Here is a 15,273-nt window from a genome sequence, read left to right as displayed (position 1 = left end):
CATTGTGGACGAGCCTGATGACTTGATGCTCACTTGAGTGCAAACTATTTCCCATCTCAGATTAGATGATATAGTGAAATGATCGTTTAAATTACAGATGGAACCAATCTGAGAAGCTTCAATTAAAACAGTATCATATATGTTATTCAACGCATAATCAAGAACACAGTAGTCAGCAGACTCCCTATCCTGTATGTTTTTATTCATCCCCTTGGATCTGGAGTTTCGCTGCGTCTTTGCGTCTAGCAGGAGACCACGTCTCCATCCTTGCTGTGAAGCCATTAGCTCAGACCACGGCTCCGGCACTCAGAGGACGGTGCCCGCCTCACGTTTTGGCCTCTCCGCGCTGTCAGCCTGAACGCGTGCATGAAGGAGGACAGAGGATAAATACATCCCAACACTGAACGGGTTGGACAGCAACTAACGGTAGCTATTACACTGCAGCCTCCAGGACAGCCTGTCCTGCCGTCTGTCTCGTGTGAAGCACCATCTCCCATCACCAGTTTGACTCTATTGTGGCACGTCTGTACTGTCTCTACTGTCTCTACCGTCTCATCGCTAGCTCATGTCTCTACTGTATCTACTGTATTTATTATCCTGTTATCCTCATCACTAGTTTGCTGCTCTAATGTAGCCCGTCTCTACTGTAGTTTGCTGCTCTAATGTAGCCCGTCTCTACTGTAGTTTGCTGCTCTAATGTAGCCCGTCTCTACTGTAGTTTGCTGCTCTAATGTAGCCCGTCTCTACTGTAGTTTGCTGCTCTAATGTAGCCCGTCTCTACTGTAGTTTGCTGCTCTAATGTAGCCCGTCTCTACTGTAGTTTGCTGCTCTAATGTAGCCCGTCTCTACTGTAGTTTGCTGCTCTAATGTAGCCCGTCTCTACTGTAGTTTGCTGCTGTAATGTAGCCCGTCTCTACTGTCGTTTGCTGCTCTAAAGTAGCCCGTCTCTACTGTAGTTTGCTGCTCTAATGTAGCCCGTCTCTACTGTAGTTTGCTGCTCTAATGTAGCCCGTCTCTACTGTAGTTTGCTGCTCTAATGTAGCCCGTCTCTACTGTAGTTTGCTGCTCTAATGTAGCCCGTCTCTACTGTAGTTTGCTGCTCTAATGTAGCCCGTCTCTACTGTATGTGATCCTCTCCACTAGTTTGACCCTACTTTAACGTGGCCCTTCTCTTCTCTACCGTATGTTATCCTCATCAGTCCGTCCGGCTGGCTGCCCAATCAGGACTCGACCACTCAGGCGTCAGTGTTCACCACATAAACCTTTCATCACACCTCAATGGCTTCCTCTTCTGTTGCCGCGGCGATGTAAGCATGCGTTGGACTGTGACGGTACGGTCGCCAAACGGCCGGCGCGGGGGACGGGGACGGGGACGAGCAGACGGGGGAGGAGCCTGATGGCCCCGCCCCTCTGAGCCTTTCAGACAAACCTTATTGTAACGGATATAAGGGGGAGAACAAGGAGGTTTCAGAGGTCACCTAGTCTCCCCCCTTACCCCCCCACACCCCTCTGACACACTTATTGTATGCTGTAAGTCCTGGCTCTTAATGTACACACTAATTGTATGTTGTACATCCTGGCACTTAAAGCTATACTGTACGATGTGAGAGAGCTAGCATGATTTGAAATTAGCTTCTCTTCGGAGTTCCGTTTAACTCCTCCCCCACCCTTCAGGACTCCCTGCCCCAACCCCTCGACACAGAGCCGTGCACGAGCGCTAATGCTGCTTACGGCTTACTTCAACGGCAACCATTGCGTCACTTTTCAGGCCATTCAACTCCCTCAGCTGTCGCCATCGCTGAAAAGCGAATCCAATATTTATTCTCGTTTTTCCTCGAGCATTCTCCAACTTTTTTTTTGTTGCTGCCTTTTCATTTTCTGTCTTTCCTTTTCTTGCCTTTTTAAAAGGATGAACCGGGGCAAGTAACGGTGGCAGTGGTAACTTCTGTTTTTTTTCTTCCATCGTGTTAACGTTGTAGGCTCACTAGGTCTAGTCCACTGTCATGAACTACTATGATAACAACGCTTTCTTTGCCCTCCGTGAACGCGCTCAGGCCGGCTCAGGCTCGTACACAGAGGGGAGAGAACGCGCAGGCTTGTGATTGGTTCTTTAGATTCGGGTACAATGTCTCCGATTGGTAAGCATTTTAACAGGTTTATAGCAGATACAGAATTCGTTTTTTTTTCGCTTCTTTTTCATTGCCCATAAGTTATTTATTGCTGTCTGGATGTATAAACCAATTTCAACAACATATTAAAAAGTGCATATCACTGAAAATCGTACAATATGCCTTTAATGTACACACTTATTGTATGCTGTACGTCCTAGCACTTAATGTACGCACTAATTGTATGTTGTACATCCTTGCCCTTAAAAATAGCATTAAACTTGTGTAGCATCTTATCCTAACTATCTTTGTTGCATACAGGGATTGGGTTAACCTAGTGATGGTTAGTCCTTGGCACTTGGTTCTATAAACGTCCTTTCTGTACCAACGGCGATATGTTGTTGTGTCTCTTTTTTCTGAGAAATGTACTTATTGCAAGTCGCTTTGGATAAAAGCGTCTGCTAAACGCCCTGACTGTAAATGAGGGAAAACGGATTTGAACGCTGAAGATGATTGATTTACAGAGCTTTGCCAAAAATGGACCTTTGGTCCGTTGATGTCTCTACAGGACGTCGACCTCATCTGAAGGAACTCCGCTCCGGTGCTGCGTGTCGCCTTTGTCCCTTCCAACACAAACACCTCCTCACCGTCCATATGTCCCCTTGTTTAACACAGAACACACACGTTAAGTGCACCCGTCATACGTGGCTATTTGAGCTTATTACAATTGATGATGCTGTCGTTGGTAGGGCGGCCCCCGGGGCGTTCTCCTGGCCTGCTGACGTATCACCGACGGTGAGAAGCCGTTCCATTGATCCCTCCCATGCCTTAATCAATAATATATGCTTCCTCGTCTGAGGGAGGACGAGCGCCCCGCAGGAGACGCTTGTTGGTACACACGGCGAGTGCCGGGGATCCGTCCTGGGTTGTATGATTGCGGCGGTGCCTCCGAGGCTCGCGTGACATGTTTAGTGGTTTTCAGCGGCAGCGGAGCGCGACGGATCCGTGCAGACAGCTGTACTGGATGTCGCGGACGCCAGGATCTATGGGCTCATTAGCAGCGCTGTCTGCAGAGGCTCCGGCGCATCGCACCTCCAGTCGCCTAATCTTGTATGCGCCTACACTCGCTCTAACCCGCTATTTGTCTGTCTTCTCCAGGTGGTGATTGGTTTTCCCTGACAGAGGCAAACGGGCCAATCGGACGCAGCTCACAGAGAAGATGGATGAGTCCAGTGAGGCTCCATGAGGAGGACATTTCTCCCCGCGCCGCGCTATGTCACGCTAGGACTCCTCGGCTGATATCCTCCCGTCTCTCCCGCCCGACGCCCCTCAGTCAGCCGTCCTCCCCCGCTCTGCATCCTCTCCGGCGCCACCGTTTTATGACCCCCTTCGTCCTCCGCGGGGTATGACCGAGAGCGTCCGTCTTCTGGACATGATCCTCCCCACGGGCGCCGCCGGCCCGCGGGCCCCGGCCGGGGGGCCGCGGCGATGTCCCCAGAAGGTGTCCGAGCGCTGCGTGGTGTGGGCCCTGTGCCTGGCGCTGCACCTCGCCCTGTCCTCCTGCCAGCGCGCCGACCTCAAGCACCCCATCGTCACCACCGGCTACGGCAAGATCCGCGGCGTCCGCAAGGAGCTGAACAACGAGATCCTGGGCCCGGTGGAGCAGTACCTGGGCGTGCCCTACGCCACGCCCCCCATCGGGGAGCGGCGCTTTCAGCCCCCCGAGGCGCCGGGCTCCTGGCAGGAGGTCCGCAACGCCACGCAGTTCGCCCCCGTCTGCCCGCAGAACGTGCACGGCGTGCTGCCCGAGATCATGCTGCCCGTGTGGTTCACCGACAACCTGGACGCCGCCGCCACCTACGTCCAGAACCAGAGCGAGGACTGCCTGTACCTCAACGTCTACGTACCCACCGAGGACGGTGAGTGCCCCCCCACACACCCCCTACACCCCCCCTCCCCGATGAGTACCCCCACACACACCTACACCCCGCCCTCTCCCACTCCCCCACACTTGTTAAATTGTTAAGAGAACCCTTAAATAAGAACAAGTGCTATCAGTAGTTACAACGCTAGATGCTTTATCGGTATAAAGGTATCAGAACATCTCTACCCCCCTTCCCCTCCCCGCTGAAGGATGTGCAGATCTTTCCTCTGGTTGGGAGAGCTTAAATCAGCTCCCCCTCTCCCCTCTCTCCCCTGATCCCTCTCCCCCTCTCCCCCCCTCTCCCCCTCTCCCCCCTCTCCCCTCATCCCTCTCCTCCTCTCCCCCCCTCTCCCCCTCTCCTCCTCTCCCCTCATCCCTCTCCCCCTCTCCTCCTCTCCCCTCATCCCTCTCCCCCCCTCTCCCCCTCTCCTCCTCTCCCCTCATCCCTCTCCCCCTCTCCCCCCTCTCCCCCTCTCCCCCTCTCCCCCCTCTCCCCTCATCCCTCTCCCCCTCTCCTCCTCTCCCCTCATCCCTCTCCCCCCTCTCCCCCTCTCCCCTCATCCCTCTCCCCCTCTCCCCCTCTCCCCCCTCTCCCCCTCTCCCCCTCTCCCCCCTCTCCCCTCATCCCTCTCCCCCTCTCCTCCTCTCCCCTCATCCCTCTCCCCCCCTCTCCCCCTCTCCTCCTCTCCCCTCATCCCTCTCCCCCTCTCCCCCTCTCCCCCCTCTCCCCCTCTCCCCCTCTCCCCCCTCTCCCCTCATCCCTCTCCCCCCCTCTCCCCCTCTCCTCCTCTCCCCTCATCCCTCTCCCCCTCTCCCCCCCTCTCCCCCTCTCCCCCTCTCCCCCCTCTCCCCTCATCCCTCTCCCCCCTCTCCCCCCCTCCCCCTGCTCGACTTAATGAGGTCACTTTAGCGGGGGGAGGGCAGGTGTGGTCTCGTTCCAGGTAAACGCTGTAATCCGTAGTTGTCTTTGAGGCCTTGGCTGAGGAATAAACCGGTGCTTTAACCTGAGCAGTTAACCACCCAATAGGCTGCGAGAACATAGAATACTAAGGTTTTAGAAGTGTACTGCGGTTCATGGAACTCAAAGATGTATTTCAAAGGTTTCGATCGTTAAAATGTTTTCCCCTGGTTTTGTTAACAACGTCGGCCTGCAGTGTTGCCTATACATATATCTCCCCTTTTCTCTTTGCTTCCTACGTGTCACCACTGGTACATTAACGGGTCCTTTGAAGTGTTGGGGAACACAACATCCTTGAGCAGCGACTAGAAAGGCAGTCTAAGCCTAAACCAATCGTAAACCAACACGGAGACCAAGCTCCCCCCCCCCCCCCCCATGTGCTAGGAACACAGCCCTCCAGCTGTGTGCAGACATGGGCTAGCAACACGCGCAAGATGTTAGGGAACACAGAGCGGCAGCTACAGGTGGGGCACCAGGGGGAGGAGCCTGAGGCCGGAGGCTGCAGGTGGATAGCCAGGAGGAGGCTGAGGCCGGAGGCTGCAGGTGGATGGCCAGGAGGAGCCTGAGGCCGGAGGCTGCAGGCCTTAACGCATGGAGAGGCAACGGGCCGAGAGGGACAGGCCTATTTGTGGAGGAGTGGGGTCAGGCTAATGAGCTATATAATGCGATGTAACGATCTAACCTGGTTAACACATTAATCAAGGGCACCTCTGGCCCGGCAACGTAGGCAGGGGAGGCCGAGGCCCTCATAATGGAATCTACCTACACACAACTCATTCTACTGTGATAAAGAATAATCTCTCCTGGCCGTGATCCCTGCCCCCCACCCCCCCCCCCCCGTCCGTCCGTCTGAACGGCGGACACTCTCCCCGCCTCCATCAAGGCCACTCGGCCACAGAGCAGCAGGGGGGGTGTGTCTCACGGAGGACCCGGGGTCAAGGACGGAGCGGGAAACAATGCGTCTCTCGTAGCGTCTTGGAGGAGAGGAGCTGGGGCCGGCTCTGAGCGGTCTGCGAGAGTGCTGGATGAAGATAAAATGGAAGACGCAATGAAGAAGCCGGAGCTGGAGATGGATCCATTTTAATTAGAGCACTCGGTCCACACTGAGGCAGATGAGGTTAACACGTCCGCGCTCTGCCAGACGTGTTTAACGAGAACAGGGAGGCTGGTGAGCGCCCTCATCGATTCCCCAACACCAGGCCGCCTCTATTATTTCTAGAATAGCTTATCGAGGGAGGTATCATTTTCACCGAGGAAGCCCATTACTTCTCTTTAAGGTCGCGCTTTGTATGCGGCCGGCGCCCTTTTCAAGAGGCCGTGAGACGGTGGACGGTGAACCCTGGGGGGTCACCATGGTCACCATGGTCACCATGGTCACCATGGTCACCAGCAGGGGGGGGAGGGGGGGAGGGTCACCAGGCCTAGAGGTCTCAGTCCAGCCCAGCTTCTGTCAGACCCGCAGACCGGGACTGAACCCGCGGGCCAACGGGGACCCCAGGGAGAAGCACCACCAGAGTGTAGCACCACCAGGGTGTAGCCCCACCAGGGTGTAGCACCACCAGGGTGAAGCACCACCAGGGTGTAGCCCCACCAGGGTGTAGCCCCACCAGGGTGAAGCACCACCAGGGTGTAGCCCCACCAGGGTGTAGCACCCTAAAGGTGTAGCCCCCCCAGGGTTGAGCACCCTAAAGGTGTAGCACCACCAGGGTGAAGCACCACCAGGGTGTAGCGCATGGTACATGGTACTCTGTAACATGGTATCCATGGGTTACATGGTACTCTGTAACATGGTCGTAATGGGTTACATGGTACTCTGTAACATGGTATCCATGGTTTACATGGTACTCTGTAACACGGTATCCATGGGTCACATGGTACTCTGTAACACGGTATCCATGGGTGACATGGTACTCTGTAACATGGTATCCATGGTTTACATGGTACTCTGTAACATGGTATCCATGGTTTACATGGTACTCTGTAACATGGTATCCATGGTTTACATGGTACTCTGTAACACGGTATCCATGGGTCACATGGTACTCTGTAACACGGTATCCATGGTTTACATGGTACTCTGTAACATGGTATCCATGGTTTACATGGTACTCTGTAACATGGTATCCATGGTTTACATGGTACTCAGTAACACGGTATCCATGGGTTACATGGTACTCTGTAACACGGTATCCATGGGTCACATGGTACTCTGTAACATGGTATCCATGGGTTACATGGTACTCTGTAACATGGTATCCATGGGTTACATGGTACTCTGTAACATGGTATCCATGGGTTACATGGTACTCTGTAACATGGTATCCATGGTTTACATGGTACTCTGTAACACGGTATCCATGGGTCACATGGTACTCTGTAACACGGTATCCATGGGTCACATGGTACTCTGTAACACGGTATCCATGGGTTACATGGTACTCTGTTTACATGGTATCCATGGGTTACATGGTACTCTGTAACATGGTATCCATGGGTTACATGGTACTCTGTTTACATGGTATCCATGGGTTACATGGTACTCTGTAACATGGTATCCATGGGTTACATGGTACTCTGTTTACATGGTATCCATGGGTTACATGGTACTCTGTAACATGGTATCCATGGGTTACATGGTACTCTGTTTACATGGTATCCATGGGTTACATGGTACTCTGTAACATGGTATCCATGGGTTACATGTAAACCGGGGTAAGCCTCGCAGGAAGTGCTGCTCTCCGATTGGCCTGACCCGGGGGCCCAGTGCTGCTCTCCTATTGGCCGGACCTCGGTGGAGGATGAGCGCTAAACCCAAACCCACCGTCTCCAACAATAGCCCCCACCCTCCCCTGGGCCGAGGCTGAGGCACCACCTGGCCTCCTCCAGCCTCCGTCCCAAACGGGCCCACACCACCCACCACCACCACCACCACGTCCACCACCACCTCACACAAAACACCACCACCCACCACCACCACCAGCTCCTCGCACCAAACACCACCACCCCCACCCAACACCATCACCACCCAGCGCACAGACAAAACAACAGCGGCACAACCGCCATCCCCCTAAGAACCAAGATGGCCCCTGCCTCGCTCTAATGCACTCCAGTGCTAAGCTACCCCCCCCCCCCCCCTCGCCCCCCCCCCGCCCTGTATGTAAACCAGTGGACCGGACTGGGATTCGACCATCACCCGACCACACACTGACCCGAGCACCGCTCTATTTATAGACCCGGCCCGGTTCAGAACCCTCTCGCTCTGGTGGGTCCTGGTTTGATGACGGGGGGACGGGGGGACGGGGGGACGGGCGCAGGTGAAGAGGGGTCGCAGGTGAGCATCCCCCCAGATGCTCGCTGCTCAGAGGTCTCGCGCTAACGAGGGCGGTGCTCGGAGAGGCTCACCGTGGTTACCGCCGGCTGGACGCTCCTGATGAACGCTCTCCGAGTGTGGATGGACGCCCGATGCCCCTCCACCCAGCGCCTCTGTGAGCGAGCATAGCGACTGAGTAACGTAACCCACGGGACGACCTTTAACCCCTCCACCCAGCGCCTCTGTGAGCGAGCATAGCGACTGAGTAACGTAACCCACGGGACGACCTCTAAAGATGAGGCAGAATCACTTTGGGCTTAATAGTGGTTATTAGCGCCGCGGAAGATAACGATGTTTTTATTGTTTTGGATGTTCAATGCCTGTAGCTTCGATGTCTCAATTTTTTAATTAATGAAATCACTGATGAGCTCTTAAAAACGATTTGCATTATGCGAGTAGTGATCCTGATCACGTTGTGTTAACAGCCAATCAGCAGCCAGCCCCAGTTCTCAGGCGCTTCAGGTGCGTCGAGGGACTCTGCAGGTGTGGTTGATGATCCACGACCAGGCGTTTTGAGAGCCGTTCGATTGTGACGGCACAAGCGGCGCTGTCCGCCACCCAGACGCATGATGGATGTAGTGATCTCCCCCAGTCCCCCCACCCTTCTCGGGCCCCCCCCCCCCCTCCCATCCGTCACGTGTCGGGCGGACACACCGCCGCTTGTGATGTCATCACAATCGAACCGATCCTGCGATGGTTTGTAACGGTCGGTCAGCGCTACACCTGGTGGGGTACACGGCGTCCAAAGCGATGACGTCACGGAGCTCATAGCCGCCGCCTCCCTCCGCGCACGCTGGCGCCGTGACAACGGGAGGGAGAAGAAATTGAGCTTGTTGTTAAAATTGAGGAGCGGCCGACAGCGACCACAAACCGAGCAGCTGACACGACTCCCTACAGGGTGGTGAGCGGCTGACTAGTGTAGCAGCTCTCCGCACACACGTACGGGCGCACGCACGCACACACACGCACACACGTACGGGCGCACGCACACACGCACACGCACGCACGCACGGGCACACACACGCATGCATGCATGAGCGCATACACGGGCAAATGCACACACAGACACGCACGCACACTCACACACACACGCGGGTGCGCACGCACACACATACGCACACACGTACAGGCGCACGCACGCACGTACGGGCGCACGCACGCACGTACGGGCGCACGCACGCACGTACGGGCGCACGCACGCACACATGCACGCACACACGTACGGGCGCACGCACGCACACACACGCACACACGTACGGGCGCACGCACGCACACACGTACGGGCGCACGCGCACACACGTACGGGCGCACGCACGCACGCACGGGCACACGCATGCATGCATGAGCGTGTACACGGGCAAACACACACACACGCACGCACGCACGCTCACACACACACGCGGGTGCGCACGTTGTATCTCCCGACACACACGCGAGACGACTCATAAAACCACACAGGAAATTTGATTCAAAATGGTTGAAAGTAAATTGGTCATAGTGGAGATTAATTGGATTTAAGAAATTCGTGGCCAACCCCTAACCACCTTGAGCAGAGAACATTATATATGCATGTTAGTCTCAGTGGTGCATCTCCTCTCTCCTGTCTCCCCCTCTCCCCCCGCTCCTTCTCTCGCTCCCCATTACGCGACACTAATTGTGGCGCACTCTTACAGATGTGGGGATGCAGAGTAGGGGGAAATGCAAATGAGTGCAAGTGATTTGATGTTTAGCTTGTCAGGATGTGACACTTATTTTAAAGGGCCACAGCTCAAATAGGCCCCAGAACGTCCCCCTTGGGCACGGCGACTTGGCCGGTGAGAGACCGCTGGCTCGCTCAATTAAACCCAACGCGCGTTCGGGCCGCTACGCTTCTGGTGACATGTCACCAATAAACAGTTTTTAATGATTTCAGACAGAAAGTAAATCTGTCACACTGTCCACTTCTGGTATACAGTGAGAGGCCTTCTGGGTGAATGGCCTTGTGGGTAAAATGTCCTTTAAGAGCCTTAACTAAAGAACACCATCACTTACTGTGGCGTCGTGATTGGTACTCAAGCAGCTCCATGTTTCTCTGAAAACCTTCTCAGGTTTGTTTGCCCCTCGTTTCGGGGATCGGTGAGGAAATGGCAGCTGGGGCTGGCTGACTTGTAGTTCTACGGTCGTCACGCAGGTGTGTGTCAACAGTGTGTCCTCACGGCCCTTCTGGGAGTTGTAGTCCCACAAACACGTGTCTGTAGTCAGGTGTGCTGGAGTTAATCACCACTGCAGAGTGACGGGCGGGCGGATCAGACGCTGCACTGGGCCCACGTGTCCTTGAGGATGACTCTTTCACTAGACGCTAAGCAACGCCGCCTCCCCCCCCTCTCCATCCTGGAGAACTTGTGCTTATTACCCACGGAGACGGCGTCTCAACGTTATCCCTCCGAGTATGAAAGAAGAGCACCGCGTCTTTATTCTCCCTATGCATCTATTCCTCCTGACCCGGCCCGCTCGCCTCCCTGTGTCCCCGCCTGGCTGTCTCCCCCCTCCCTCCCTCCCTCCTCTCTCTCCTTCACTGTCTCTCTCCTCTCTCTTTCTCTCTCTCCTCTCTCTCTCCCCTCCCTCCTCTCTCTCCCCCCTCCCTCTCTCCTCTCTCTCCTTCACTGTCTCCCTCCTCTCTCCTCCCCTCCCTCTCTACTCTCCTCTCTCCCCCCCTCCCTCCTCTCTCCCCCCCTCCCTCTCTACTCTCCTCTCTCCCCCCCTCCCTCTCTCCTTCACTGTCTCTCTCCTCTATCCACCCCCCTCCCTCTCTCCTCTCTCTCCCCCCCTCCCTCTCTCCACCCCCCCTCCCTCTCTCCTCTCTCTCCCCCCCTCCCTCTCTCCACCCCCCCTCCCACTCTCCTCTCCTCTCTCCCCCACCCCCTCCCCCCTCCCCTCTTCCCTCCATGTTTATGCGGATGGAGGTAGAGGGGGTCACCGTACTGAATGCAAATCAGATCGCTGTCTTCCCCTTCGTGGGCACGCTGTCGCCCTCCTCTTCCTCTTCCTCCTCCTTCTCATCCTCTTCCTCCTCCTCCTCCTCCTCCTCCTCTCACTGCACGCCTTCTCGGGAAAATAATCTAAATAGAACAGAACAAACGTTTGATGGGATTGTGAATTTAACACCCCCCCCCCCCTGGTTGGTTTACCCCCCCCCCACCCCCTCCCCCCCCTGGTTGGTTTACCCCCCCCCCCCCCCCACCCCTCCCTGGCTCTGTTTCCCTGAGTCTGCCCGGCCCTGCCGGAGCCGGCGCTGTGTCGGAGCATTCCCGCCTCCGGCGCTCCCGCTCCCAGGGCTCGCCATACTTCATTTTTATTGCCGCTAGAGCGGCCATTTACCGTCCTCGTTATTAAAAACCATCTTTCAGGAGGCAGAGCTACAGAGGCAGGGGGGGGGCCGGGCTGGTGGAGCGAGGGGGGGGGGGGGGGGGGGGGGGGGGAGACGAGGAGCAGGGGGAGAGGTGAGGGGGAGGAGGAGGAGGAGGAGGAGGAGGAGGAGGAGGAGGAGCGGTGAGCAGGACTGGGGGAGTGATGGAGGCGGCCGTGTGCTGTGGAGGTGGGGCGAGGGGGGGAGGAGGAGGCAGGGGGGAGAGAGAGAGGGAGAGGGAGAGGAGGAGGAGGAGGAGGAGAGGAGGAGGAGGAGCGGTGAGCAGGACTGGGGGAGTGATGGAGGCGGCCGTGGGCTGTGGAGGTGGGGCTCTGCCGGTGTCCGACACCTTGTCAAGCAGACAACGGCCGGGCCGACGTGACAGACTGCAGCCGCCGCTGTTTAGAGCGCCCGGGAAACATGGAGGGACAGGAGGCAGCTGGGCCGGCCCGCGGCGCGCCGAGCAGCGCCGCGCCGGCTCCCCGGCGGGTTCAGCGCCGCGGGGCCAGGCGGTGGCGCCGCGCCACTTCCAGCCGGGCTGTAGAGGCTAACGGGGAGCTAACCGTAGCAGCTTCACTGCTACTAGCATCGCCACGGAGGCTAGCTGGAGTCTAGCATCGGTGGCATCGCTCCTAGTACTGCTGTGGATGCTAACTAGAAGCTAACCATAGCAGATTTACTGCTGGCAGGGCTGATGAGGCTAACAGTAGCATGTCAAGACTACCATGGCTATGGAAGCTAACTGTTACTCTTAAGCTGTTTGGAGCGGGTCATTATCAGCAGGTCTGTGGAGGCTATCGGTAGCACGTTCAAGACTAGCATTGGGCTGTGGAAGCTAACTGGGAGCTAACTGTAACAGGGCTGTTGCTTCCCTTCTAACAGGGCTGCTGAAGCTAATTGTAGCGGCTTCACTGATAGCAGGGCTGTGGAGGCTAACTGTATTAGGTTCAACAATAGCATGGGGCTGTGGAAGCTAACTGTAGCTAACTGTAGCTGGGCTGTGGTCTCACTAGTAGCAGGGCTGTGGAAGCTAACTGTAGCTGGGCTGTGAAAGCTAACTGGAAGCTACCTGTAGCAGGGCTGTGAAAGCTAACTGGAAGCTACCTGTAGCAGGGCTGTGGAAGCTAACTGGAAGCTACCTGTAGCTGGGCTGATGCTAACTGTAGCTGCTTCACTAGCCTACTATTAGGATTGAAGCTTATAAGGGGGTTAGGGGGTTTGGATCCGAGTCAAAAGGATCTGGGATCAGACCCCAATGTCCACATTCTACCCAGAGGCATCATGGAGCCAGATGACTACCGACGTGCTTGTTAATGACATGGATCTTAAAAATAAGTTACCAGTAATTCACTTAGGATAAATGCGTCTAAATGACTAAATGGCCAAATAGCAGGATTCATTCTCAACCCACTTCAAACCGTTATTAATGTTTTATTGTTCCTGTTGCATCCAACGTCCTGGTCCAATGCCACGTCCAATCCTTCCTGCCCAACGCCCACACGCATATACACATGGAACTAGATAGCAAGATGGCTCCTTACTCTCTCTAATCCTTTTTCTTTCTTTCTTTCTTTCTTTCTTTCTTTCTTTCTTTCTTTCTTTCTTTCTTTCTTTCTTTCTTTCTTTCTTTCTTTCTTTCTTTCGTTCTTTCGTTCTTTTTCTTTCTTTCTTCCTCCCTCCCACCCTCCCTTCCTCTTGCTCTTCTGTTTTTACTGTACCTTCTCCCGGGTCCCTAACACTCCTCCATGTCCAGACTCTCTGTTCTGAGCTCAAAGCGTGCTGCCGTCCTCACCCCCCACGCCCCCGTACAGCACTTGGTCGTCGACCAGCGTTCAGCGTTCAGCGTTCAGCGTTCAGCCCGGTCCCTCCCTCTGCTTCCGTTTGATGAGAGCGTGGTAGCGGCGGATGTCTGCGGCTCTCCACCCTCAGAACGGCTCCACTCAGGGCAATCATCTGGCGTGTATAGATTAGCGTCTTTAATGGGCATGAGAGGCTGGGCTGAAACCGTCTCTGCATGGGCCCGCTGAGGTTGGAGGCAGACTGGGGCCCCGTCTGATATGACTGTGAGGTAATAGCCAGGGTCCATTACCGGTCTATCTACCTGTCCCCCCCACCACCACCACACCCCAGCGCTCCCAGTCTGCTACCACTTCCCCCACTTAGTCTCTTACTGGAATGGACCTTCACACAGTGTGTGTGTGTGTGTGTGTATGTGTTTTTATGAGAGTGTGCCTGAGTTTCTGAGAGTGTACATTAGTGAATTTAGGTTGTGGTGAGCTACTGTGTGTGCATGCGTTCACGCTTGAGTCTGTTAGTGTGTCTGCGTGCACGTGAGAGTGTGTGTGTGTGTGTGTGTGTGTGTGTGTGTGTGTGTGTGTGTGTGTGTGTGTGTGTGTGTGTGTGCATGTGAGTAAATGTGTGCACTTGAGAGTGTGTGTGCATGCATGTGTGACTGTGTGCGTGCGTGTGAGTGTATGTGTGTGCACGTGAGTGTGCATGCGTCCATGTGAATGTGTGCGTGCATGTGAGAGTGTGTGTGCGTGTGTGCATGTGAGTCAATGTGTGGACTTGAGAGTGTGTGTTGGTGCATGTGTGTGTGTGCGTTCCCATCGATTCCTCTGCATTAAGGTCGGACGGACGACCAGAACAATCCATCCTATGAAGATCACGATGATGAAGAGGGGAGGAAACCGCGTTGGTATGAAAGCATTGATGGAATCTGTACGGTCCGCCGCTACTTAGCCCCCCCCCCCCCCCCCCCCCCCCGTACTGTGCGTAGCGCCAGGCCTCTCGAGAGAAGTTGAGGAGCGTATCGACGCGGTGACGTCACCCATCGGTTTACTGTTAGCTAACTGTTATGGAGCCATCGATTTTCCGTTACGGAGCCGCCATTGCTGGAGATTTCTGCATCCAGCCGAGGAATCGATCCGTGTTTGGCACTTTGAGGGCGGGGATGTAGTGGGTGTAGTCTGTGGGCCGAGCTCATTAATATTCAATCCGTAATTACTTTTTAATGAAATGCAACTGTCAAACGGGCCTCTCAAAATTCATAATATGGAGATGAGCTAGGCGCTCTGAGATCCTCGTCGAAGGAAGAACAAATGTAATCGCTTTGTGTAACGAGAATCAAATCACGTTTTCTCCTTTGACTTGGAATGGGGGCAGGTCTTACTGTATCCCACCGCTGTGAGCCCCCTATAGGCCGTTAGAAGAACTACACGCTAGTCTCTAGTGAACCACCTAGAGGCCGTTAGAAGAACTACACGCTAGTCTCTAGTGAACCACCTAGAGGCCAATAGAGGAACTACATGCTAGTCTCTAGTGAACCACCTAGAGGCCGTTAGAGCAACTACACGCTAGTCTCTAGTGAACCCCCTAGAGGTCGCTAGAGGAACTACACGCTAGTCTCTAGTGGACCCCCTAGAGGCCGCTAGAGAAGCTAATCTCTAGTGAACGACCTAGAGGCCGCTAAATATCCTACACGCTAGTCTCTACTCTAGTGAATCCCTTAGAGGCCGTTAGAGGAAC

General features: G+C 55.1%; 1 protein-coding gene across 1 annotated transcript in view; it reads left to right on the top strand.

Moving 5' to 3' along the window:
* Positions 1-3,032: 3,032 nt before the first annotated feature.
* Positions 3,033-15,273, top strand: part of LOC132462127 (neuroligin-2-like) — a 26,727-nt gene continuing 14,486 nt past the window's right edge. Inside the window, exon 1 of the mRNA XM_060057736.1 lies at positions 3,033-4,027. Within this exon, the coding sequence (XP_059913719.1) occupies positions 3,514-4,027 (514 nt within the window). The 5' untranslated portion in view covers positions 3,033-3,513. The remainder of the gene's footprint in view (positions 4,028-15,273) is intronic.

Source organism: Gadus macrocephalus, chromosome 7, assembly GCF_031168955.1.
Source record: "Gadus macrocephalus chromosome 7, ASM3116895v1".
Lineage (NCBI taxonomy): Eukaryota > Metazoa > Chordata > Actinopteri > Gadiformes > Gadidae > Gadus > Gadus macrocephalus.
Note: the sequence above shows the minus strand (reverse complement) of the source record. Positions and strands in the feature narration are given on the sequence as shown.